The sequence below is a fragment of the Chinchilla lanigera genome, unplaced genomic scaffold (genome assembly GCF_000276665.1).
Source record: "Chinchilla lanigera isolate Chin_1 unplaced genomic scaffold, ChiLan1.0 scaffold00051, whole genome shotgun sequence".
Taxonomy (NCBI): Eukaryota; Metazoa; Chordata; class Mammalia; order Rodentia; family Chinchillidae; genus Chinchilla; species Chinchilla lanigera.
Genome location: NW_004955452.1, coordinates 2119548 through 2145509, shown reverse-complemented (window position 1 = coordinate 2145509; position 25962 = coordinate 2119548). Strand labels below are relative to the sequence as shown.

General features: G+C 55.5%; 1 protein-coding gene across 2 annotated transcripts in view; it reads left to right on the top strand.

Moving 5' to 3' along the window:
* The first annotated feature begins 3572 nt into the window (after nt 1-3572).
* The window catches only part of Hspg2 (heparan sulfate proteoglycan 2), an 85510-nt gene continuing 63120 nt past the window's right edge, over nt 3573-25962 (top strand). For both annotated transcript variants that reach the window (XM_013519589.1, XM_013519588.1), the window contains exons 1-2: nt 3573-3596; nt 25230-25365. In XM_013519589.1, the coding sequence (XP_013375043.1) occupies nt 3588-3596; nt 25230-25365 (145 nt within the window). In that variant the 5' untranslated portion in view covers nt 3573-3587. The remainder of the gene's footprint in view (nt 3597-25229; nt 25366-25962) is intronic.

Below are 25962 nucleotides of genomic sequence, written 5' to 3'. Positions count from 1 at the left end.
GCCAGTTGGTCGGCAAGGGGAGCAGCCAGGGGCTGGGCACGGGGGAGACTTCCCAGGTGGCCTCGGGTGACCCCACAGATGCTCTCTTGGGGTGGGGCTGGGAATTCCCAGCTGCCCCTGGCCCCTTCCCAGCCCACCTCCGGGCCCCACCCCACTCCTCCCTTCCCTGCCTGCCATGGTGCTGCCCCCAGGGGCCAGCTCCAGCCCCCCTCCTCACCCCAGCTGACTCATCCCTCTCCTCGTTTCCACATAGTTGGGAACTGGGATCATGCCTCTTCTTGGATCCCTCACTAGGCTGATGGATTGAGATTTGGCCTCATAAATCCCAGCCGCTGTCATTTTAACAGCTCTTCTTCTTCCTTTTGCCTTCCTGTGACCCTTGGGTCAGAGGAACAGAGACCTAGGAGTTTCCCGAGGATAGGCCAGGCCCTTCTCTGCCCCAGGACCTAGACGGTCTCTGCCTCAGAGACCCCAGTCACCAGGCTCACACCTTCTCTTGATTAAAGCACCACCTGTCTTGAGCCAGCCTAACACAGGACTCTTTCCTGCGGGGCATCAGCTCCTTAGTCCTCACAGTGGTCTTTGGAGGCATTGTGATGTCCACTTTGCAGAGGGGAAAACTGAGGCATGGGGATGGGATTGCTGGCCATTGTCCACCCAATATGTGGTGCATCTTGGAGTGGAGCCCAGGTTATTCAGCTTTCACAGGAGAAAGTTGTCATTCTTTCCAGGTCTGTCATTCCTTCTTTGTCATTCCGTCTGGGTGCAGCCTATTGGCACCGGAGACCCGGGGAGGGCTGCCTGGAGGAGGCGGGTGTGGGCTGGCCTTGGCAAGCTACATGTCTGCTGCACAGGTTTAGCAGGCTCTTGCCTCTTGTATTGGGTGCCTTTTTGCCGCTTGGCTTCCATCTCATCAGTAATGTTCCCCGGGGGATGGATTTGGCGGTCCCTGGAACTGAGGCTCCTCCACTCTGGGAACCTGGATCCTTCTTAGTTAGGTCCCAAGCTCCCCATAGGACCCAGAAGTTTTGTGCTGTTGGGAGCTCAGTGCGTTTTTGCTGAGTAGGGCCTGCTCTGGGCCAGCTCGTGGGCCTCTCAGTACTGGGGGTTTGGGCGACATACAAGACACAGAAGCAAGTGGCCCAGCCAGGAGGTGGAGTCTGCATACAAGTTGAAAACTGTCATTAGAGAAACTCTGCAGGGGAGGAGGAGGGGAGATTCAAGAATCTCTCCGTCTAGCCTTCCTTCCCATCCATTTTTGTTCACTCATTAGTTCCCTTGCCTGAGGACCTACTAATGTCTGTGTGATCACTTCTTTGTGGCCAGGATTGTGCACCTATTTCCCAGGTGAGAAATAGCACAGAAAGCGGTGACTTCCCCAAGACCCCAGAGCCAGGTACGGAGGAGGTGGGCATGGAGCCAGCGTCACAGTCCTCCAGAGGCGCAGTCCCTGCCATGTCAGAGCTTTGGGTCTTGTTAGAGAGACAAGACTCACGTCCCCTATGTCCCAGCATGACTTGGAGTCCACACAGTCCCAGACTGTCAGGGGAGGGGAAGAGCGGTTCACCAGGAGGCATTCGAAAGGCTTTCTGGAGGAAGTGGGCTTCAAGAGCGTGGAGGATTTGCCGGTGGAGGAAGACAGCACGGGCAGGGGTCCAGGAGTTGTCCCCTGGACCCCGGATCCACTTTGTCTGCATTGTTGTTGGGTATGCAAGAGCAGGAAGGCCTCCACTTGCTGCCGGAGTCATTAGAGCTGGGCAAAGAATGAGAGGAAGTCCCCCAGACAGTGGAGAAGACAACCCCTCCACCCTGTACCTGGCCAGACCAGCAGGCCAGAGGTCAAGACCTGGGCCTGCACTTAGTTGCCAGCCAGTGACCAGCCCTCTTCCCTGGGCCTCCGTTTTCCTACGTATAGAATGGGCTCATTGCTTTCTCTTTGGCCATCAAGTAAGTCTGAGGAAAGGGAACTTTGCGTTGCCTCAGAAGTTGGTCTGTTTTCTAGGGTCCGCCCTACTTTCCAGTGCCACCTCCCCCTTCATTGATGCCATCAGCTCACAAGTACCAGACCCTGAAATAAATGATGGAGACCTCACTGCACCCTTAGATCTCCTGGAAACCTGTCCTGTCCCCTTGTGATCTGCTTGCGTGGGTCACCTCTAGGCCTCTGGGTCCCTGGTGCTGAACCAACAGCCAGGGACATCATCAGTGTCTGGTTAGTGAGTGAGCCCTGCGGCAGCAGTCGTAAGATTCCCAGTGCAGATTGTTAGCTCTCTGAGTTTAATCTTTCCATCGCTTGTTCCTTCAGCAAACATCCATGCTCTGCTGGCCCAGTGCCAGGCGCAGTGAAGGGTCGCAACACCCAACACCACCTGGGCAGAAGGAGTTTGCAGTCAGTGTGAAGGAGCAGGGGGGAGGAGGCCAAATTGGAGAGGAGGAAGACCACTGATCCTGACTCTGGTCATCTCAATTTAGGAAGGATGGGGTGGGCCCCAGAGCTTGGGGTGGGGCTCTGTGGCACTGGGGGGGCGAGGGAGGTGAGGGGGGTACACCTGTGCTGTGCTTTTCTCCCACTTTCCTTCCTCTTTTCTCTCCCCGCTTTCCTGGGTCGGGGAGGATGGATTTGGCTTGAGGTGGGAGGAAAGGGTTAAGTGAGCCTGATTTCCCACCTCCCTGGCAGGCAGGGGTGGGGGAGAGGGACAGGGACACCGGGGCAGGAATGTGTGATAAGATCAAAGCTTTCCTTCTGCCTGGGCCTCACCCGGGTTTCACCTGAGCGATTGAGGGGAATTCTCTAGGCTGGAGGCGCTGGCTGGCCTCTTGGGGGAGGGGTTGGCCCATGTCCCCCTGCAGCCTTCCCCCTCTCCCCTAAAAGGCCACCTCTGGCCCTGGAGGGTGCTGGCAGCCCAAAGAGCCCCCTGTACTGCCACGTAAGACTGCTGGGTCACTAGGGGCACACTCTGTCCTGCCCCTCCCTGGTTCCCGCACACTGGGCTCCTGAGCTCCGGCGTGGAGCTGAAGATCTTCCCAGAGCTCCCCACGGCTGAGGGCCCGCACCACTGAATTCCGGTCCATTTCATTCTGCAGGGGAAAGAGGCACAGCCCTGAGTATTGTCCTAGCTCTGTCACCTACTGTTGTGTGACCTTGGGCTGGGGCTTAACCTCTCTGAGCCTTATCTCTCAGGTAGGAATGGTGATGCCTGTTCTGCAGGGTTTTACAAGATTAGAGATTGTACAACTCATTCACAGCCGAATAGGCATTTTATAAATAACGGGAACTGTTGCTCTGTGATTTTCTTGTCCCCTCTTCAAGCTTGCCCATAGCACCTAGTCCAAGGGAAACCCAGGGGCCTTGTTTGCCTTCCCAGTGGCTGTAAGCCTCAGGTCTGTCATCCCTCTGTGGGAGGGGACCAACGCAGGGAAGGTTCTGATAAAGCCTTGATAAAGCCCTTTAGGTGCCCCTGGGTGCCTCCACGCTAGTGATGGCAGCTTGACACCCTCCTCTGGAGACCTGAGTGGCCGTGCCAGGCTCTCCGCTCCAGTGCCTAAGGCCTCACCAGCCCACTGTATGGCTACAGAGTGGCCCCAGGATGCATCAGGTGAGAGAAGCTACCCCTGGGGGTGCTGGGCCCAGCTCCGCCCTGCTTTCTGCCCGCCCTGCCCTGGTTAATGATTGCCCTGGGCTCTGGAGAGTTGCCCTCCCAGTTCCTTAACCACTGGTTGCACGGAGGCAAGGCAGTCAGCAGCCTGGGTGTTCCCTGCTTTAATGTGGCAGCCCTGCTCGGGCAGCTGGGTGGGGGAGCAGGGGCCTGGATTCACAGACTGACTGCAGCTCATGCCCCCTGGGTGCTGGGACTGAGGTAGGGCCCACAGGGTTCAAGCGGAAACCATGAACTATCATAGAAACACACCCCTGTGGTTAGTGGGAGCAGACCTTACACTAACACTTCTAGCACAGCCACCCTGCTTTACAGAGGAGCCCCAAGTGGAAGGTGGCATGGTTAGGGCTTTAGAGAAGCAGAGCTTGGCTTGTGGCCCAACTCTGTTGGTTCCGGGATGTATGACCTTGGGCGAGTCACTCCACCTTGCTGAGCTCCTGTTTCCTTATCTGAAGGAAGGTGATAACTAACTCCCACCTGGAAAGTGGCAGCCAGCCAAAGTGTGGGAAGCCGTCAGTACCTGAGGAATTAATAATTTTTGCTCTTTGGAGAAAGTGAAAGTCGAATCCTAGTTTCGGGCAACCAGGGCCGCAGTGCATACTGGGGATGAGCTGGAGAGTTTGGCGGGTAGAGGAGACGCACAGGGAGAGCCCAGGCATGCGTCTGAAGAGGATATGTGAGAGTGGACTGGAAGGAAGAACTTGGGGCCCGGGACGACGCCCAGTCACTGGAGACCCACCCCAGTTCTCCCAGACTGGGTTCCTCTTCCAGCTGGGTCCTGAGGCTGGTGCAGTCCAAGAGTGGGGGAGGAGGGAGAATATTTTGATAGCATTAGGGCATTTTCCCCTACTGGCAGCTGCTATTTTGAGAGCCCTGGAGAGCAGGGGCGATGGTTAAATTAGGTAATGTTGCTCCAGAAGGAATGTGTGAAGCCCTCACTGAGGCAGCCGGGAGAGGACAGGCGTTGACTCCACATAAAATTAAAATTAACCTGCAGCATGGAGAAGAGCAGCTCTTTCGGGTGGACGCTTTATAAGGCGATGGAGGGGAGGCCCCTGGAAGCCGCCGCTGGGGAGTGGAAGTGGTGGCCCAAGGCCTGTTTTGGGCTGGCCTTGCCTGCAGGCAGTGGAAGGGCTGGGCTGGTGAGTCCCCAGTTCTGCGCTGAGGCCACTGCTTGAGGTGGGTGGGGCCTGGGATGGTGTGATGCCTGGGAGGACCGATGGGCAGATTTGGCCTTGGGTGCTGCTTCTGCCTCTTTTTTTTTTTGGTTTTTTTCCTGGTACCGGTAATTGAACTCATGACCATGCGCTTGCTGCCGTGCCGCTAAGCTAAATTCCCAGCCCCAGCTTCTGCCTCTTTTTGGCCCTGTGCTTGGTCAGGCTGCTGGGCCTCGATGTCAGCAGCAGTGACAGACATTTCTGTCACCGAGGATGGCTTCTTCTAGGGAAAGCAGTGGAAGAAAAGGCATACTAGCTTCTGTGGATCGCCTCCTGTGTGCCGGGTGTGGTTCCAGTGCCTCTGTGTGCCCGGGCCTTGGGCCTTGTCTAGCAGTTCTTCAGAAATGCAGGATCCTGGGCCCCACCCAGACCCTCTGAGTCCCAGTCTGCACGCTTAGAAGATTCCCAGGCGATTATGGTGGATGCTAGCATTGGGGAAGCGTCATTTCACACATGCTTGTCCTGTTCTGTCCTGAAAAACCATCCCTCTGATGTAGAAATTACAGTTATCTGACACTATGAAAACATGGCCTGGAGAGGCAGCCCAGGATGATAACGTGGGGACTGCAGTGGTGTTCTCACTGTGCAGCTTCTCCCCGCCTTCCCTTCGGGGATGGGGTGCAGGGCAGTTCTTTGTCCAAGGCCCCGGCAGGAGTGGAGAGAGTCAAGGTATTGGCCGCCTCTAAGGCCCTTCTCTCTTGCCACAGCTCACCACGGCTGGACAGAAGTCATCTCCCCACGGTCATCCATACGCCTCGGCCTTAGACAAAGCAGGGCAAGACAGCGCCCTGCCCTGTAGATCAGGGAGAGAGAGAGCCCAGTGGGGGTGGGAATCAGAGAAGGACTGGGCTGGGCTTCGCTGCAGTGTTGCCTGCCCCTTGTCACTGGTATGCCAGGCCTGAGTCCATCTGGGAGCAGATATTTGAGGAACATCTGCTGTGTACCCAGCCCTGGGGAAGCAACCTAACTTTATTCTCAATTTTATGGATAATCCCAGCACTGGGATAGATGATATAGGAAGATCTCAGCAAGTCCAAGGCCCGCTTGGACTATATAGTGAGTTCAAGGCCAGTCTGAACTGCAGAGAGACCTTGTCTCAAAAAAAAAGTTTTACTTAGCACTTAGCATGTGCCACATGCTGTACTAAGCACTTGACTTGAATTACAGTATCTATTTTCTTTATTTTTTTTCTGGCTTCTGTATAATGACTATAGTAACATAATAATAATCCCTGACTCATGTGATTGTTGTGAAGATACTATTTGTCAAGAGTCTGGCATGTAGTATTTGTTCAATAAATGTGATAAATACCAATAGTCTCCCCAAGAAGGCAAATACTATTCCCATTTTACAGATGAACAAATTGAGATCTACAGTAAGGATCTCTGTATTGAAAGGATTTGCCTACAGAGATCATAGGAGATTTTTTTTTTTTTTTGGTCTTTTTGAGACAGGGTCTCTCTATGTAGCTCAGGCTGGCCTTGAGCTCACTTTGTAGCCCAGGCTGGCCTCGAACTCGCAACGATCCTCCTGCCTCAGCCTCCCGAGTGCCGGGATTGCAGGTGTGCACCTCCATGCCCGGCTCGATCATAGGAGATTGAGGCAGAGCCATGAGAAATTGAGTTCCCAAACTTGTAAGTTAATATAACAATCCAATTTAATTTAGTAAATATTTGCTTTTGATCATGAGCTGGTGGGCATTGAGAAGTATCTAAAGGATATATGTGATATGTACATACATGTGTATGTGTATATAATTAATAAAAGAAAAGCCAGCCTGTTGTCTGCCTCCAAGAAGCTTTGGGCCCAAAGGAGAATAGAGTGATCTAAGCGACTCAAGTGATCTAAGAAATGAAGGCCTAGTGCTGGGTGTGGCGGCACACACCTGTAATCCCAGCACTCAGGAGGCTGAGGCAGGAGGATTGTTGCGAGTTCAGGATCAGCCTGGGCTACAAAGTGAGCTCAAGGCCAGCCTGAACTGCACAGCAAGACCCTGTCTCAAAAAGACAAAAAAAAGAAATGAAGGTCTGTAGCTGTGTGAGGGGAACAGGGCTTTGGGGAGATTCCAGAGTGTGGGCAGGGATAGACCTGGGCTGTGGAGAAGGGAGGAGCAGGGACAGGGCAGTGAATGGGCTCTGGACTCTGGTTGTCAGTGGCCCTGACGGGGTCTGGGGTGGTGGGGTGGGGAGAACACGCCCAGCGTCCTCACCCTGGAATCCTCCCAGTGTTCGCAGCGGCTTGGCTCCCCAGCCAGCTGGGCTATCCATCCCATCATCTTTCTGCCCTTTCTTCATGCCGCAAAATCAAAGACCTTTCTTAATGGCCCGTCAGAGCTTCTGGTCAGCGTGTGATAACGGCTGTAGCAGACAGAATTCGAGCCAGAAGCAAGGAGACTTGACGCCTTGATTAGTGAGCAGGCCGCCTTATCGCCCGCACATGGACAATTTCCGCAAGTCTTTCCAGCATGGACAATGACCCTGGGTGGGAGGCACTGAGCTGGGTCCAGGCCTGGTTCTGACATCGCATCTGTGGCTTACCAGCTGTGTGCCCTTAGGCCAGCCTCAGTTTCCCACTTCCAGGCTTAGTTTTTTTTTTTTTTCTTTGAGACAGAGTCTCTCTATGCAGTTCAGGCTGGCCTTGAGCTCACTTTGTAGCCCAGGCTGGCCTCGAATTCGCAACAATCCTCCTGCCTCAGCCTCCCGAGTGCTGGAATTACAGGCGTGCGCCACCCCGCCCTGCTCCAGGCTTAGTTTAAGGACTGGTGATGGTGCCGTCAGCACTGTCCAGCGTGGTAGCCACTGGCCAGGTGTGATTGTTTAAATATAAAATTTAATGAAATAAATTTCAATTACAAGTGCTGGGTGGTCATGTGGCCCCTTTGGGGGATTGTGCAGATATGGGCCGTTCCCACCTCAGCAGGAAGATGTCTAGGGCAGCGCGGTTTTGTAACGTGGGGTGCACACCTGCAGCTGCTCCGGTCACCTCGACTTTCCCTGTCCCATCTAGAGCCACTCCAGGGTTTGGTGGTGGCAGGCAAGACTGCCCCTCTCGTGGCGCTGGCCCGTCTGAGCTTTCTTCACAGCAGCTGGGGAGAAATCTCCCCTCACCAGCTGTCACCGTAATGCTGAAGAATCCATGACTTGGCTCCAGCCAGTCCCTCTGTGTTTCCCACCCTCTCCCCAGCCTGGCTCTGCTCAGCCGCTGCTCAGCTGCCGGTATCTGGGTGTTCTGTGTCCAAGCTCTGAGGTTCTCAGTGCTCATTCCCAGCGGGGGAGGAGAGAGGCCTTCCTTCATCCCGTGCCTGGTCCCAGCTCCCGGCAGGGGTGCCGGCTGCCCGGACCCCTCAGCAGGGCGGAGAGGATAGTTTGTTGTGACGGGGGCAGTGGCAGCCTGCCCGCTCTGACGTGCCTGTAGCTGGGTGCCGGCTGTGCTGTTTGCACTTGGCTGGGCCTCACGGTCTGGCCCGGCGCCCGTGAGGGCTGGCCTGCCCTGGTACCCTGGTAACAAAGGCCGCTCATGGTCCTCCATCTGCTTGGGTCCACAGGGAGCCGCTCCTGGTTTGGTCCTAGGCCCGAGGGGCCATATCTGCCACCTGGACACAGGTGTGGCTGGGCCCTGGGTTCTGAGGGGAGCCGAGGCCCAGACAGGCACAGGGAGGATGCAGACCCTTGGAGGCCAGCAGTAGGCTGTTCAGGTGGGTACGGTCTGTACCTGCATTCACATCTGTCCGGGAGGAGCTTTGACTCTAAGATGCCATAGAAGCCCAAGGTACCACCCAGAACCTTAGTCCGCCTTGTCATCTCCTGGGATGTATAGAGCAAGCGTTACTGGTCCATGAGCAGGTGGGGACACGGAGGCCCAGCAAGGAGAGGGGACTTGTCAGAGATCACACAGCCAGGCTGGGGAGAATCAGCACTCGGACCCAAAGGCCGTTTGTGCTTTTCTCCATCCCATCGCAGTTACTAGTCCCCGGACAGTGGTCCCCAGACGAAGGAGTGTTGGGTCCTGGCCTTGCCACTTGCTCCTCCCGAGCCACACCTGCCTCACCCAGGGAGTGTGGTAATAATACGGTTAGATATCTAGCGGGCCTCCTGGCTGTTCCATAACCTCCTGAGGATCCTTTACAGTCACCTGCAGTGCTCTTCCTCCATGCACACACCTGATGCATCCCCCATTCCTCAAACCTCTGTAGCATCACCTTCCTCCCTGCCTTCGTAGTAGCCCCCATTCCCTATCCCCATCCCCCTCACCTCGCTGTGGATTTCTTTCTAGCACTCGCACCATTTGAAGTATTAATTTAGGACCCATCTGACTGCAACTAGAATGTCAGCCCCAGGCAGAGGACAGACGATGCCATGTGCTCCCATGACATGTGCTCCTGGTTGTCTTCCCTTCTTCCCAGTGCTTCCCCGTGCCTGATCTCACTGTGGACTGGGCCCCTTCTGGGCCTGCCCAGCGCTTAGCAACACAGTTCGGTGCCATGAATTTCACGGGAGAGGTGGGAGGTGCTGTGGTGACCTGCCTAGTGCTACCCACCTGGGATTGACAAGTGGCAGAGGCAGGCTGCCAGCCTGGCTAGGCCGCCCGGTCACAGTGCTGCCTCCCGGGTTGGGTTCACGGGAGCAGCGCCTGCACGCAAAGAAAAAGGACACAGCCTCTGGGGTCAAGCCCTCCCCAGTTCTCCTGTGACTGGTCCTTTACAGCAGCACTCACTGCCCTTGATGACAGGAGCCCCTCGGTTAGGGAGACACAGAGGCCACCCCCAGGCCCCAAAGGTAGGGCAGGGAGCAGAGGGTGGGCCCAGGTCCCCAGTGTCCCCAGGCTGTCTAGGGGCGGGTGGACAGGATGTTCTCTCAGCAGCAGACATTCCTGGTCAGAGGTGACAGGCAGCAGGGAGATTTACCATTTCCGGTAACCTGAGTCCCTGGGATTCGGAGCTCTCCCTGCCAAGGACATGCAACCCTTGTCCGCCAGCCCTTCCTGCCATCTCCTCGGCTGGGACTGTCCGTCTCTAGCTTGGGGACAGGCTAGAGCAGTGCTGGTGGACCTATGGCACTCATGTCACAGCGGGCTGTTCGGGTTTTTTTTGTCTTTTTGAGACAGGGTCTCACTGCAGTTCATGCTGGCCTTGAGCTCACTTTGTAGCCCACGCTGGTCTCGAACTTGCAGTGATCCTCCTGCCTCAGCCTTCTGAGTGCTGGTATTACAGGCGTGCGCCACCACACCCAGCCAACGGGCTGTTTGTATCTTGGAAAGCTCTGAAAGGTTCGCCCTCACTGGGCTAGAGGGACCACCTGAAGGTCCCAGAGATTTGAGACTGGGGTCTCAGGCTCAGGTTAGCTCCTAACAAAGACCTGGCCTACAGCCAAACTCTCAGAGCCCTCATCTGTATGACGCCTTGCGCTGGCCTTGGGGAGTCCCTGTCCCCAAGAAGAGAAGGAGGGGATGTGAAAGGTCCTGCGTTGGCAGCCGGGTGGCCTGGGGCCTGACTTGGATGCGCCCCGTCTCTTCTGAGAGCTGCCATGACCTGTGTTCTAAACATGCCACATACACAGTGTAGCTGCACCTTGTGAGGGTGCTCGGGGCCAGGGAGGCCCAACAACAATGCTTACGTGAAAGGTCCTCAGCAGTCAGGAGTGTCAGAGGCAGGATTTGAACCCAGGCCCTCTGATCTTGGCTAGTCCTTTGATATCTCACTTCTTTCTCTGGGCCTTGGTTTCCCCTTCTGATGAGTGAGGGTATTGGGCTAGGGGATCCCGTCCAGCCCTGGTGGCCTAGGACCCAGAAATGCATTGGAACCTTCTGTGGCTGTGTTACTTGGCAGCTTACTGAGTCCCTGAAAGGAAGGGATGGTTCTGGAGCGCTCACTCTTGGTGGCAAGCTTGGGATGGGTGGGGTGGGAAGGGAGGAAGGGGAAGAGGTGACACTTAGACTTCATTTAAGTAGCACCAAGCACTTTCTTTGTTCTGTTGCACGGTCACAGCAGCCTAGTGAGGTAGTCATTCTTACTTCCATTTATTTTTGTTTTGTTTTTTTTTTTTGAGACAGGATCTCACTAAGTAGTTCAGGCTGGCCTCGAGCTCACTGTGTGGCCCAGACTGGCCCAGAACTTACAGCAATCCTCCTGCTTCAGCCTCCTGCTAGGATTATAGGCATGCACCACCACGCCCCACTCCCCATTTTACAGTTGAGGAAAGCAGAGGTTCAGAGAGGTCAGGAGACTTTCCTAGGCCACACAGCCAGGGTGTTGCCCAGTGAGACAGCTCCAAGCAGTGTGGGGGCCATGTGCCAACACACATTTCCTGGGACAGCTTTGATTTGTTAGTAAGATGTAATAAATGTGCTAGTCTTCCCAAAAGAGTATGAGTATGTTCCAGAAATTTGAATACTGCACATCCAGACTACATCTCCTAGGCTACCTCCGACACTCGGAAGTCCCTGAGAAATCCTTTGTTCAAGGGTTTCTTTGCTTCAGAAAATATGGTCAGTTGTACTTATGGGTGTGTGAGAGTTCAGAGAGAGTGCGTGGGCTGGAGCCGCCAAGCTTATGGGCTCTGGGGGAGGAGAGGCTCTTGCAGGGCCTGCAAGGGGGCTGGGCGCAGCAAAGCCACCGGGGTCTCCTGGGACCCGCCCTGCCTGCCGCCTGCCCTGGGTCCATGTTGGGCTCACAGCCCTCTGGGTGAAGGGATGAGGGTAGGAGAGCAGTGTGAGGACTGAGATGACCCCAGCTGGCCAGCCGGTCAGCTCCCTCCTCCTCATACCCGATTCCTACCCAATGTGAGGCCCTTGGCCCTGAAGCCCCAGCAGCTGTCAGCAGGGAAGTGTGACAGAGGAGGGCAGAGGTGACTTCCCAGCCGCCCCTTGTCCCCCAGCTTGGCCTGGCCTGGACTCTCCCCAGCTGTGATCAGCAGCTGCAGAGCTTTGTCCAGAGCCTGCACTGGGCACGTCCTCCCCCTACCCCCGCTCCCCGAGTCTTCCCACCGTCCTTCCCAGCACTGCCCTGGGGAGGGCTCAAGGCTGAGCAGGGACATGATCACATCCTTAAGTTCCTTTGATCCTACTGAAGATCTGAAGCAGTAGGAATGAATGCCCTGTTTTTATAGAAGAGAAAACAAAGTCAGAGAGGCCAAGTGACTTGTTTAAAGTCACATGAGCTTGGAGTGGTGGTGCATGCCTATGATCTCAGCACTCTGGGAGGCTGAGGCAGAAGGATTTGAAGTTTGACCCTGGACAGTTCGGTTTGTTTATTTATTTATTTATTAGTCTTTTTGGCCTCCTCAGTGCTGGGATTACAGGCGTGCACCACCACGCCCGGCTTGGATAGTTCAGTTTAGTGAGACCCTGTCTCAAAATAAAAAATTTTTAGAATGGTCTGGGAGCGTAGCTCAGTACAAAGGCCTTCGGTTCAACTCCTAGTACACATAAATAAATAAAGTCACACAGCTACTTAGGCGCTAAACTTGGGCTCCCGGCTCCCAGCGCCCAGCCAGGTTTCTCCCTGATCCTTCCTTCCAGGTGCTTTTATATACAGTGGGAGATGCTGAGGACTTCTTGGATTTGATTCCCAGCTTGGCCATTGAGTAGTTTTAGGACTTTGGGCAAGCTACTTAACCCCGCGGGGCAGGACTTTGATTTTCTTGCTTGTAACGTAGGATAATAACAGTGCTTAAGCTCTTGGGGTTGTTGAATCAAATAAACGAGCCTATCAATATAAAGTACTTAGCCTGGGGTGTGACTTGGTCTCCGTGCTCCCAGCGAGAGCAGGTGAATTATCAGTGTTAGTGCCCCTGTGCACCAGGCCTCTGGGTGGTTCTCTGGGGGTGCCATACCAGTCCACAAGTGTTTGTACCAGTCAGCAATTTTTTATTTGGCACCTACTCTGTGCCAGGTGCTGGAAAGAGAGCAGTGCCAAGACAGACCAAATGCCTGTCCCTAGCCGGCTGTGGTGGCTCACACCTGTGGTGCCAGCACTCCAGGAGGCTGAGGCAGGAGGATCACAAGTTCAAGCCCAGCCTGACAATTTAGAGGTTCAGTGAGACCTTGCCTTAAAATTAAAAATATAGTTCATGTAAAGGCTCTGGGTTCAGACGAAGCCTCTTAAGTGCTTTGCACACCCTGGGGTTGTTAACTTCGTGCTGCAGATTAGAACATTAGGGCCCAGGGAGAGCAGCAGAGCAGGGGGCCATGACAGAGCTCTTTGGGGAGGGTTGCAGCAGCGTGGCATCTCGGTGGGCTTCCTGGAGGAGGCAGCTGTAGTGCTGAGTCACGCAGGGCCTGTCAGAAGAGATTGGGGCCATCAGGGATGTAGCTGCTGCAGCCTGGGATGTAACCATTTCAGGAAGGTCTTACAGGGGGCAAGGTCTTTTGTCCCTAGAGACACAGCACAGCCAGAGCTTTAAATACCCCAGGCATCCCAGAATAGCCCCTATTGTCTTGGCCTGGGCTGAAGGCGAGGCTAAACTGGGAGGTCTGGGCACTTCCCTATAAGGTGCCGGTGATGTTTCTGTGAAACCGTTCTGCTCGGCTCTGCCACTAGCTGGAAGGCCGCCTGCAGTGGGTGGGACAGCAGCCGGGGTTCTGCACTGCGTGAGCAACGTGCCGCTTCAGGGAGCTGGTGGGTGGGGGGACTCCTGGGTGAAGGTGCCCCTTTGTGTGCCAGGGGCGTGCGTGTGCACTGGCCCGCTGGGCCCTTCTGTGGGCAGGCCTCGCCAGGCCCTGCCCGAGGCTCCTGGCATCCTCCCCTGCTCTGGCTATTTTGGGCGCTGGCTGTGCTAGCGATGGGTAATCCTGCCCAGACCAAGGATGCTGGAACGAGGCAGAGCTCCCTCAAGGCCCTTCCAGCCTCCCTGCAATCTCTGACCCAGGGACCTTTGATCACTGCAGTCTGCCCTGGTCTTAGCCTCTAAGGATCACGGTCAGTAGGCTCAGAGAGGATGTCAGTCCCGCTAACAGGCCAAAAAAGGGGACCACGCAGACCTTGTCCCTCAGGGCAGTCCCTGCCCTGTGTGTCAGGAGTAGTTGTACCTCTCTCTCTTCTAAGCAATGGGCTGGTTTTTCACCTTGTGGGACATGGACTCTGGGGCCAGGGCAGGCTCATTTCTTCAAGCCCAATGAGTTATTCCGTTCCCAGATCTCAGGGATTGGCACCTGCTGGCTGTCCAGTCGCCTACTGCAGGCTTGTCTGTCTGCCCTTCCCGAGTGTTCCTGATGTATATTTAGCTAATCTTGGAAGCTGCCTGGACCGGGCTGGGAGGGGAGATATGAATGAATAACAGTGTGACAATGATGACCCTTCGCTCCCTGTTCCCTGAAGTCTGGCTCCCATGGCCTCAGCTCATCCTGACTTGTGGTTCCCTCCTCCTTTTGCTGGTGGGAGTCACAGCCTACAATTTTCAAATCTTAACCTTCCAGCATTTCAGCAAGTTAAAATGTCCAAGCAGAAGGAGCCTTCAAGGCCTCAAAGTGAGTGGCTTTCAAACTTACAAGCAGTGAAACTTATCCCAGTACACCGGACGGTAATGACAACAGCAAACGGAGTGAGTGCTTACTATGGGCTGGTGCTATTGGTATCATTTTATAGTTTTTCAGATTGTGTGTGTGTGTGTGTGTGAGAGAGAGAGAGAGAGAGAGAGAGAGAGGGAGAGAGAGAGAGAGAGAGAGAAAGGGAGAGAGAGAGAGAAAGACTGGCGATTGAACCCAGGGCCTTCACATTGAGTCCTTTTATTTCTTATTTTGAGGCAGAGTCTCACTAAGTTGCCAAGGCTGGGCTCAAATTTTCCATCCTTTTGCCTCAGCCTCCCGGACTGTTGTTTTATGATATATTGAATCTTCACAACAACCTTACAAGGTAGATATTTTTGCAGTGGTCTCTTGGTGCCAGTGGGGGTGGGTTCTGGGAGTTGCATGGATACCAAACTGTGCGGATACTCAAGCCCCTTACCTGAAGTGGTGTAGTCCTTGTTTACACATGGCCCACAGCCACCCTCCAGTACACTTTAAATCATTTCTGGATTCTGAACTATATCTGACACAGTATAAATGGCTGTTGTACTGTATTGTTTAGGGAGTGACAAGAAAAAAAGGTTCCCACATGTTCAGCTTGGATGTAATTTTTTCCCCCCGAATATTTTCAACCCATAGTTGCTTGAATCCACAGATAAAGAAGGATGCCTGTACTGTGAATCATCGAGCCCATTTCACAGATAGGAAACAGACACAAAGAGGGGAAATGACTGGCTCATGGCCTCACAGCTACCCAGGGTGCTGAACCAGACGCATTGTGCAGAAGCACAAAAAGAAAATAGAAAATGATGGATTTGTTTTGATTGAAGAGAGTGTTTGGGGGAGGGGACCAAACTCTGCCCATTCCCCACTTGCTCTCCCCCCCTTTAGAGTGCAGTCCTGAGACTGCTGAGGACAGACACTCAGGACCTGTCACCTAGGCCTACTTTGTCATCTGGCAGACGAGGAGTCTGAGGCTCAGGAAAGGGACAGCCGGGAGAGGCTCCATGGTCCAGCAACCATCCTGCAGAGCACCACCCTGTGTGTGTGCCTCCGTGTCCCCAGCTAGCTTGGCTGCCCACTGTGCATTCAGCATGATCTCGGCTCCGTCCTCTGCTGGGCACAGACAGGTGCCTTCAGCCCTTCTGGATGGTCCTAGGGGGCCAAGGAGGGTGACAGGCGTGGGGCTGCCTTCTTTGTCCTATCGGACAGGACTCTTCATCTGAGAGGGCAGGCTGATGACTGCGGAGGAAGGCCAGGTCCTGTCCGGGGTTTCTCAGGTGACAAGGAATCACTAGAGGAGAAATATGGCAGCCTGTCATCCAGCCTGCTTTTCCTCTATCTTTGAGGCCTTTGGTTTTCTGCCTTCACAAACCCTTTTTGAAAGCCCCTCCGGTATGATAGGCAGAAGCAGCACATCCTACATTTAAAGCCTTAATTGCAGCTCACTGGGGGAAAGGTGGCATGCCAGGGGTGACCGTTCTCAAAGTGTGTTCTGTGGAACCCCAGTCCTAAGAGCTTTGTGTGAAGGAAAGGCTCCACGTTAAGCAAGTTTAGGAAATACTAAGTTACCTTTTTCTGTCTTCATAGGGGTGGAGACATTTAGGACGTTGGGGCCCTGCTCCGCTTTGCTTAACTGGCCTTCCCTGATGTGTTTGTTCATCTGCAGGCCCACCCCCTGCCTGTTCCTATGCCCGGGAATGGACATTAGTCATGATGCAAGGGCATGGAGCCGCTGCAGAAGGAATGGCCCCTTCTCTCATTTCCAGGTCATCCTGCCCCCAGGAAGCAAACGAGGGAAGCCCTGGGGACAGCCGTCCTGGCCTCCTAGGCCACAGCTGTCAGGCTGCAGCTCCAGCCTGTTTTTTCCTGCTGCTGCTGCCTACGGGAGAGAGCTCTGAGTGAGTCCCAGAGGCCCAGCCTGCTGCCTGGCTGTCTTGCGCAAGGCCCTGGAGCCGAGCTCTGGACTTGCTGGCCACAGAGGCCCCAGCACACCCTCCCACCCACACTCTCCAGTGACCGTGGCAGCTTCTTGTCCTCCTCCTCATGGACCTCCTGCAGGAAAGCCCTGCGGGCCAGAGAGATGGCAGGAGGAGGGATCGGGTAGTGCCAGCTTTCTTCCAGGTTGGGAATCAGAGGTCTTGGGGTCAAGTGCTGAGTCTTACAACTCTGTGACTGTGCGCAAGGCAACTCTCTGAGCTTCGGTCTTCTCAGCTGTAAACGCCGTTCGTTCGTTTGTTCATTCATTCATTCGTGTAACAAATATTTTTGAGCATCTACCTTGTGCTGGGCCCTGGGGAAATGGCAAAATGTACAAAGTCCCTGCCTTCGAGGAACTTACCTTCTAGGAGGGGAGACAAACATAAACACATAAATATGGAGTGAACGAACACCTGATGGTATGCGGTGGAGGGCAGGGAGGCAGGAGAAGGCAAGTGAGAGAGAACTTAGCAGATTCCAGGCCTGGAATGAGGTCTGGGTGGCTCTCTGAAAGGTGACATTTGAGCAAAAACTGGAAGAAGAGATGGACTGACTAATAGGATACCCGGGGCAATGTCTCAGGCAGGGGACATGGGTGCAAAGGCCCTGAGGTGGAAGAAGGCCCGATGTGCTCCAGTTCTGAGAGGACTGTGACTAGATGTGGAGGGTAAGGAGGGCACAACAAAAGACTGGAGAAACACTGCGTGTGCATAGCAGATCACAGAACTCGGTTGGGCACAGTAGGGCTTTTCTTCCCACCTTTCATGAACTGGGAGCAGTTAGGCCTAACTTGATTGGTTTAGGGAGTGGTCATTGATGTTAGTGGTGACTCGTGTCAATAAAAACTTGCGGAACATTCGCCCAGCCTTACCCATAGGCCTGGCACTGCGCTGGGGCTTTACTGGTGAAATGAGTAGGCGTGGGCAGCCCAGCCATGTTGGAGTGGCCCTGAAGCCCCACAGACATGGTGGGGCCCAAAGCCAGAGAACCTGAGAAACTGGCCAGGCTGCAGGTGGGAGATGCCACGTGAAGGCCACAGGTGTGGCTGGCACCTGCAGTGCTGGGCAGATACTATTCAACCCCCAAGGGCCTTTGTTCTGGGCAGCCCAGCCTGAAAGCTGCTCCTAGGGGGGTACCCCCAGCCTTGGTCCCTCCTGGCCACTGGCTGAGGCAGGACCATTTCCTGGTAGTTTCCTGTGTCCTCCTTGTGTTCAGCTGCCAGGGGAGGCTCATTCTTGGGGTGTCTATGGGAGTGTCTATGGGAGTGTCTTGGGGTGTCTTTCCTGTAGGAAAGCAGAGGGACTAACGCTGGGGAGCACCGGAGCAACTTGGCCTCTATGCCTAGCATCAGCTCAAAGACACGACTGAGGATCCAGCACTTAGAGTGGAAAAGCCCATGTGGGCTGCCACCTTGATCTTCGGGGACTCCCAGGTGCCCCACTGCCCTACTTCCTGCTGCCCCTTGCAGGTGCCAGAACTCTCCTGCCTCTGGCTCCCCACACGCACCCTCCCTTTGGCCTGCTGCATACCATTTCCCCTTCTTCCGCCTCACTGGACACAACTGTCTTCTGGGACCAGCTGTGGTGCTGTTTCCCCTGGGAAGTCTTCCCCTGTCTCCCTTGCTAAGTGGGGGACACCACCCCCAGGAACTCAGCGTTCCCTGTCTGTCTGCTTCACCGTTGTGTCCCTGTCCCAGCATACGCAGTGCACAGAGATCAAAGCGACCTGAATTGTACCTTTTGGGGCAGGTCTGACTGCTGATTTCTCTTAGGGAATGAAGAAGCCCTACCCAGCTAGAAGGTGGCAGAGGTAACCTGGAATCAAGTGTGTGACTGATCACAGGACCCTGCCCTTTCTGTTCTATTGGCCCAGTCTGCTCAGCTGGTCTTCTGCCTGGTCAGAAGCAGTCTGGTTTGGGTGCTCACCCCAGCTACACTGGAGGGGCCCCAGGGCATCGAGCACCCCCAGGCCACCTGGGCGCAGGCTGGCCCCCCTCAGAACTCACTGGCCATGTTTCTCCAAGAAACCTCATCCCCGTTTCTCTCTGACAGCCGGGGAAGGAGCCCTGCAGGCTGCTTTACTCCCATTTCACAGTTGAGAGGACCAAAGGCCCTGGGGCAGGTGGGACAGGTCCCAGAGTAGCTTTCAGGGATCATGTGACCTCCGTCCCCCAGCACAAGGAGGGAGCTGGGTCTCAGGAAAACTGTGGGATGGATTTTTGTCCATGGGAAACCAAAGCCCATGGTGCGCAGACAGGTCTTTACTTTCTCTTTCTAAACTTGGTCAGATTGGCTCCTGGCTGCCTCGGAGCGGCTGGGCAAGTTCATTCCTGCGTCTGTCGTATACTGAGTACTTACTGTGTGCTTTCTGTTGTGGGGGTGCTGCAGTGACCAAAACAAGCCACCGCCTTCCTGGTGGCCGTGCACATATGCATGGAGGTTGCCGGTGTGGACGCCCAGCATGTAGAGTGGGGACTCAGTAAAGTTTGCTGAAAGGGAAGGGAGCCAGGGGCCTGTCCAGGCCACGAAGTGAGGTCAGGGCAGTGCTGGTTCTAGGAACTTCACACCCAGCCTCCTGCTCCTGGGACTCTGCGATAAGCCCTGGCCTTCCTCACACTGCTCTGTGCTCCCTCTGGGCCCTGGCTGGGTATAATTTTCCAGGTCTCATCTTGGTCCCACCTTTCAGGAAGCAGATGTCAGAGGTCAGAAGCAGGGTCCTGCTAGCAGCTGTACCACTGAGCTGGCAGAATGTAGGAATCTGAGCCAGGGTCATGGTTTCAAAACACAATTCCTAGGCCGAGGATATAGCTCAGTGGCATAAGCGCCTGCCTGGCAAGCACAAGGTCCAGAGTTTGATTCCCGGTACCAAAAAAAAGAAAAAAACAACCTCAAAACACAATTCCTGTTGCCTTAGCTGTGTGACCTTGGGCAAATAACTTTACCTCTTAATCACTGTTTCCTTAACCGTAAGATAGGCTGCCACCAGTATCTGCCTCATGACGTCGGTGTGGATTTGAGTGACAGAAGCCTTGTAAAGACCTTAACTCATCACCTGGCACACCATGGCACTTGAGTGCCGGCCCCTCTCCTTAATTTGGGGATTGGTATTTATTCTTCCTGGCTGACTGGCTGGCAAAGGTCTTGTTGTCTTGGGGCCCCAGTATGAGAAGCTGGCGGGCCTCCCGAGTGGCACGGGCACACAGGCATGCCAGAGGAGGCCACAGCCACCTCCTTTCCGGCCCGGCGCCCCTCTCAGACTGCCAGGGGATTAAAGGCCTTCTGGCCTTTGTGTCGGGCTCGCCGCCCCTGGCAGTTTGCACAGCAAAGTGCTGCCCCAACAGATTCCTTGCCCTTTGCCGTCTGCTGCCCGTGGATGGGCACTGAGCGACTGGGGTGCGGCGGGGCACCTTGACCCCGAGCCTGGGGCCTGTGCTGGAGCAGAGCAGGGAAAGCAGTTGCTTTGGGGGCCACCTACAAGGCTGCATCGCAGCACAGAGAGAGGGGACCCTTCCGGGTGTACGTCCAGCTCTAGAGATTGGGGGTGGCGGGTTGTGACCAATGGGGGACGGAGGCAGGTAGGACGGCAGGGGCCTGTCTGTCTCCCGCCTCCACACGGTCTCTGGATGTCGATGAGGTGAGCTCACTCCAGCCCCAGATGCCTGGAGCCTTGCCCTGGGCAGCTGCAGCCACCCTAGGGACCGCGTGGTGCTCAGACCTTCCTGCCCAGCTGTGGGGGTGGGGAGGGGCTGAGCCCCAGGCCCAGGCCACACCGAGGGCGGGCCCTCGCCTGGGCTGCACAAGGTATGTGAAGAATGTCTCTGGAGAAGCGTAGAGCCTGGAGGTGGGGGTCCCAGAGTCAGCCTCAGAGCTGGCAAAGAGCCGGAGCCTTGGAACTCAGCTGCACTGTCCACCCAGCAGGGCTTCGTCTGCCCTTCCAGCCTTGGGCCAGACAAGGGGGTGCTGCCAGGCCTGAGCCCACACTCCACACCCCGCAGCCCCTGCATATCACCTCTGAGCTGTACCCACCCCTCTGCTCTGTACTAATTTTAACCGTTATTGAGCACCTAATAGGTACAAGGCACTGCACTAAGCTCCTAGCCTGCTTGATCCCATTTTTAAAGATGACCCTCACTGAGTCTGTTTCCTCAGCCATAAAATGGAAATAATAGCAGTACAAGCTCACAATCCCTGACCTGAAACCCTCGGGTCAGACATGTTTGGGAATCCAAAAGTTTTCAAGTTTGAGAAAAGTGACACAGAACACTTTGAGAAAAGTGCCAGCCATGACGTGACAGTCCTAGTGAAGTCTGGGGCAGCTCTTGACCACAAACATCAATGTAGCTGCAGTCAGAAGTGTGAGTCTGCGCCCAGGTGCCCCCAGCTATTAATAGCCTCATGCTAGTTCAGGATAGGACTTCGTGCCAAAATAAGGTTGCTATAAACATTTTTTTAAAACAACTTGGTTTTCGGAGCTCTTTGGATTTCCCTTCTTGCAGAGGTGGCTGGTGTCCCCTGTGGCAGGGTCTGTGCCCAGCTGCTTCCAGGAGGAATTGAGATGCCCGTGTGGTACATGTACCGGGCCTGGCTTGGACAGAGCCCTTGGAGTTTTCCTCCTGCCTTTTCTGTGGCACTGGGGACTGAACCCAGGGCTGCTCTACCACCGAGATACATCCTCAACCTTTTTTATTTATTGAATTTGAGACAGTGTCTTACAAAGCTGCTCAGGTTGCCCTCGAACTTGTAATCTTCCTGCCTCAGCCTCCCAGGTAACTAGTGTAAGAGGTGTGCATCACTACGGTCAATGAAATTTGTCTCTTCTCCCTGTCATTTCTTCACTATGCTGCCATCTGCCACCAGCTTTGATTCTAGCAACCCCAGAAATTCTTATCTATACACATAACCTTTCCAAGTCCTATGCTTAAAAATGCCTTTGCAGTCCCCAAAGCCCTGTCCTGTCTGTACCTAGGCCTCTCCTGCCCGCACACACCTTCTCTGCCTGTGTGCCCTCTAATGTCTCAGCTGGCTCTGCCAGGCTCACGCAGACCAGAGAGGAGGGACCGGCCTCTGTCTCTAGGTCTCTACAGGACTAGGACCTGGAGCTCCCTCCGTGTGTACGCTCATCCTCACCAGGAGGGCCGGGACATCCCCAGCCTCAGGGAGTGAGTGCCTCCCAGAAGGCCCTGTCTAGTACCCTGCCTGTCTGGCACCCCCAGCATCAGAGGCCACCCTGCCCACATCCCTGCCTCGAGCACTTGTTTCCAGCATGTTAGAACAGACCTCTGCCTTGCCCTGTGTGAGTCAGCCGCCCCCACGCTCCCCAGGAACCTACAGGGTCTGGAAAATCCCCTCTCAGCTTGGCTCCTTCCCCGCTGGGCCAGGTCTCCTTCCAGCCCCTCCTCTTGGGCCCCGCCATCCGGCTCCAACTTCTGCCTAAAGTACTGGGTTCCTCTGAGAGGAAGCCTGGCTCCCTCACAGCCGGACAGGGGCTGGAGGGCAGGAAGCCTGGGTTCTATTTCTGGCTCTGACCTTGGAGCCACCGATGGCCCTCCTTGGGACCTGAAGCATGCGCCGCAGGGGCCCAGGCTGCCATCAGCTTGGGCATCCTCGGGGGCCATCATCGGTCAGGTTGGGGATGGGGCTTGCTGGTACTGTCCTCAGCTCAGACCTCCTGGCCAGCCTGGAGGTCCGGCCCCGCCCCGCCTCCTTTCCTGGTGAGCAGAGGACTGGAAGTGGGGGGCTCTCTCCATGGTGACCCCAGGCCTCAGTTCCCTCCGCTGTGCACAGGGACACTCACAGCTGCTCAGCCACCTCAGAAGGTCTTTGTTGGCTCAGATAAGAGGAAATACTCCTGAAACTTCAGTGTGATGAGGCCAGACAGCACTGAGGGAGCATTTAGGCCCTGGGGTCAAGTCCCAGCACTGAGCAGGTGACGGACTCTCTGCCACATCGCCCCTTCGTGTGGTTTAACACTTGCCCCCTGGGGCGGGAGTCCCCAGGACATACTAAGTGCTCAGTGAACACCGGCTCTTACTCTCTGGTCGGATCCTGGACTTTCCCAGTCTGATCCAAGTTCCCTTCTATGGTCAAGTCTCAGGCTCCTCACTACTCTTTCCGGGAGCCCTTTCCCTCCCCTCTGGCTCCTTCTTCCCTCTCAGATGTGAAATACAGCTGTTGGGATTTTTTGATCTTTAGCTCTTAACACATGAAGTCTCTGCTGGGGTTGACTCGGCCCTTGATGCAGACTCTCAGCTGACCCTGGATCCTGGGACTTTGCAGGGAGGGCTACAAGGAAGGGGAGGCTGCATCTGAAAGGCCCACAGCCTGAGGTCCCTGGAATTAGAGGGGGACTTCTGACCAGGCCCCAGTGTGCTCTGGATTCTCTTTCCCCTCTCACTGCAGATGTGTGTTCCTGGCATTTTTTCCATGTTGGATCTCACTTTGCTATTTCCTGTCCGGTTCCAACCTCCCCCCTCTTCCTGGGAAAAGCTCCGGACCTTACTCACCACCAGCATTTTCCTTTCCAGACAGTGGTGTCTAAGGGGAGCCGGGAATGAACCTCCCTGCCCTGTGCTTGGCCTCTAAGGCCTTGCTTGCATGGGGAGGGAAGGAGGTGGCAGTGACACAGAGCTGGTCCCCTCAGACCTCCTCAGCTCAAAGTCAAGTCTCCTGCACCAGCCCCAGTCTCATACTCCCCTTAAGTCAACCAGGGCCTGCTCAGGACCCACCCTCTAGCCAGTGGGAACCTTGCCCTCTCCTCCTAGCCAGGGAAGGCGGCAGAAGCCTGAGCCTAGGTCTTGCCTTGTGGCTTTCAGAGTGCCCTGGGTCTGCACAGCTATGACCGTCTGACCTGGGATGAGAACCTGCCTCGGGGACTCCGAGAAGAGGCCCAGGAACAGTATTCTTCTCCAGCCCTGGAGCTTCTTAAGCCACACCCTGGGGGCAGACAAGCAGACGTGGCCACCACTCAGGACAGGGACAGGCAGTTGTGTAGTGGGGGAGAAGGAGCAGGAGGTACCGCCCATGGACTGTGCAGAGGAGACATCAAGTCACCGCAAGAAGTGAGGGATGGGCAGGGGCAGTCCAGGTTTCACCCGAATGACCAAGTGGCATGGATCCCCCACCCCCAGAGAGCTCACAGCCCAGGGAAGGGATGTGTATGCATTCTTAAGTGTGAGGGGTCCTCCGAAGCAAGTCCTCTTCAGGAAGCAGGGAAATTGATGGCGATGACCTGCTATCCCTTTATCCAAGTACTGACTGAGCACAGGTGCTGTAGGTGGAGAAGCATCCATCTTAGCCCCTGCCTTCCAGGTACTTCCATTCCATGCTAGGTACAGACAGTAACCGGACCCAGCCCGGGCAGAGAATTTCTCCTCCTCTCCACTGGGGTGCAGATTACCCACAGTACAATGGGGTGCTGGAAGTGTGCAGGTCAGTAGTGAGAACAAGAGGGATATACCTAGATCAGCACCCAAAGGCTTCCTCTGCGCCCCTTCCTGGTCACCCCAGCCTAGCCCTGGGCCCAGGAGGATGCTGATTTTCATCACCGAGTGTGAGGTGTTTCATCACCGAGTGTGAGGTGTGCCCAGATTGGCTCAAGGAGAGTGTAGTCTGAGGTCATCCAGTGTCACCTGTACCTTTTCGCCCCTCAGCTCTTAGAGGGCGATTGCAAGCTGAGCCTTGACGGGTGCGCAGGAGTTGGGTTCACAGACAGTGGAGGCAGGATGTTCCCGCAGAGGGACCATGGCGGGTATGTGGGAGAAGGCCAGAGGTGCGAGGGAACGTGGCTGGTGCACAGGGGGACAGTTGGCTCTTCCGTTTTGCTCCTCCTGTGGCCTTGACGCCTTGTGTAGCCCCGGGCTTGGGCTTTACAACCTAGGCTGTTTCCCTCAGGCCTGCTTAGAGGAGGCCAGGCCTGGCCTCAGGGCCCTGTTCCTGGACATCTGGATGTTGCTGTCCACATTGCTGTGGACGTTGCTGGATGTGCCTGGTGCTTGTGGCCTCCTGCACCCTCGGGCTTCCCTATGTTTGTATTTGTCTAAGTTCCCTGGGAAACTCCTGTGGAAACATCTCCGCCTCATCCAAGGCTGCCCGCCCCACACCTGAGAAAGGCGTGTGTAGCAGCGCCAGCCTGCGTACAGGGCTCCACAGTGCCTCCAAGGACAGGCGCCCAGCGGAGCTTGTGCGGGGTTCAGCGTTGGCCTGAGGTCGCATGGAGTTGACACCACGCCTCTGCTGCCCCCATTCAGCCCAGCTGCTGGGCGCTGCGCCAAGGGCCTTGTCACTGTGGCCGCGAGTGCCCAGGCTCGCTGTCCAGCCCAGTGCAGTGTGTCCCCTGTGCCGAAGGTTTGGTGGCCACACTGCGGCAGAAGGAGGTGGCCAACATGGGCTGGGGCGGGGCTGCTGTTGGAGGCAGCAGCCTAGACTGCCCTACCTCAGTTTCCACCCGTGTCCCCTCCATGCTGCTGCTGGCCATCCTCCCACCTGCCCATGGCTCCTTTGTTTGCTGGCCCAGATCACCCCTTAAATGCCTTGCCCCTCTGTCCATTCGTGCATGCTGTTCTAGCTGTCCCTTCCCTTCTCCAAAGAAAAAGGGATCATCATTACCACAGTGATTTTTATTTGTCAGCTTTATTTTGAAGATTCATTCAGAATTTTGCAGGTTTAGAGCCTGAGGCCTCCAGGGGCTCATGAGATTTGGGGAAGCTGAATCAGGAACAGTCGAAAACAACCAGGCTGTCTTAGCCAAACTAAGTCTCATTTAACCACTAAGTTTTTGGGGTGAAACTCTTGGTGACCCCCACTCCTGTGAGGGAAAGGGCCCTGTGGCTTGGTGGGAACTGCACATGTGACTCAATGGGCTCTCTTGTCCTCCACAGGTGACCCACGGGCTGAGGGCATATGATGGCCTGTCACTGCCTGAGGACACAGAGACCGTGGCAGCGGGCCGGGCTGGCTGGAGCTACTCGTACCTTTCAGACGATGAGGACTTGCTGGCTGACGATGCGTCTGGGGGTGAGTTGCAGGTTCCGTGGAGGGTGGGGTGGGATGGGGTCATGGTTCTTCTTGCCGGCCCTTCACAAGGCCTGTGAGGTTCACCCCAGGTGGTGCCAGAGGAGTGGGCTTTGCCAGGCGTGGTGGTATGTGACGTCGTATTGGTCTCTTGTCACTGGTCCACTTACAGGAGGAAGGACTTACTTTGGCTCACACGGCCAGGGAGGCTCCATTGCTTCTGGGCCCATGGTGAAGCAGAACATCATGGCAGGAAGTGTGTGCGGGAACAAAGCAGCCCCCTCACGACAAAAGGGCATGGTGGAGGGAAGCAGCTCCTGTCATGGCAACCAGGAATCAGAGAGCGAGCAAGGCAGCCAGAGAGGAAAGGGCCAGGGACAAAATAGTCCCTTCAAAGCCACACCCCCAGTGACCCGCTTCATCCTGAGGCCCCACCTCTACCTTTCTGGCACCTTCCGATAGTGCCATCACTTTGTGATCCCGCCAGTGGGTGAATCCACAAGTGAAGTTAGAGTCCTCGTGGTCCCCATCACCTCCTGAAAGCCCCACCTCTGTGCGCGTGAGACTTGGGAGAGCATTTTAGAGCTGAACCCTACCTCC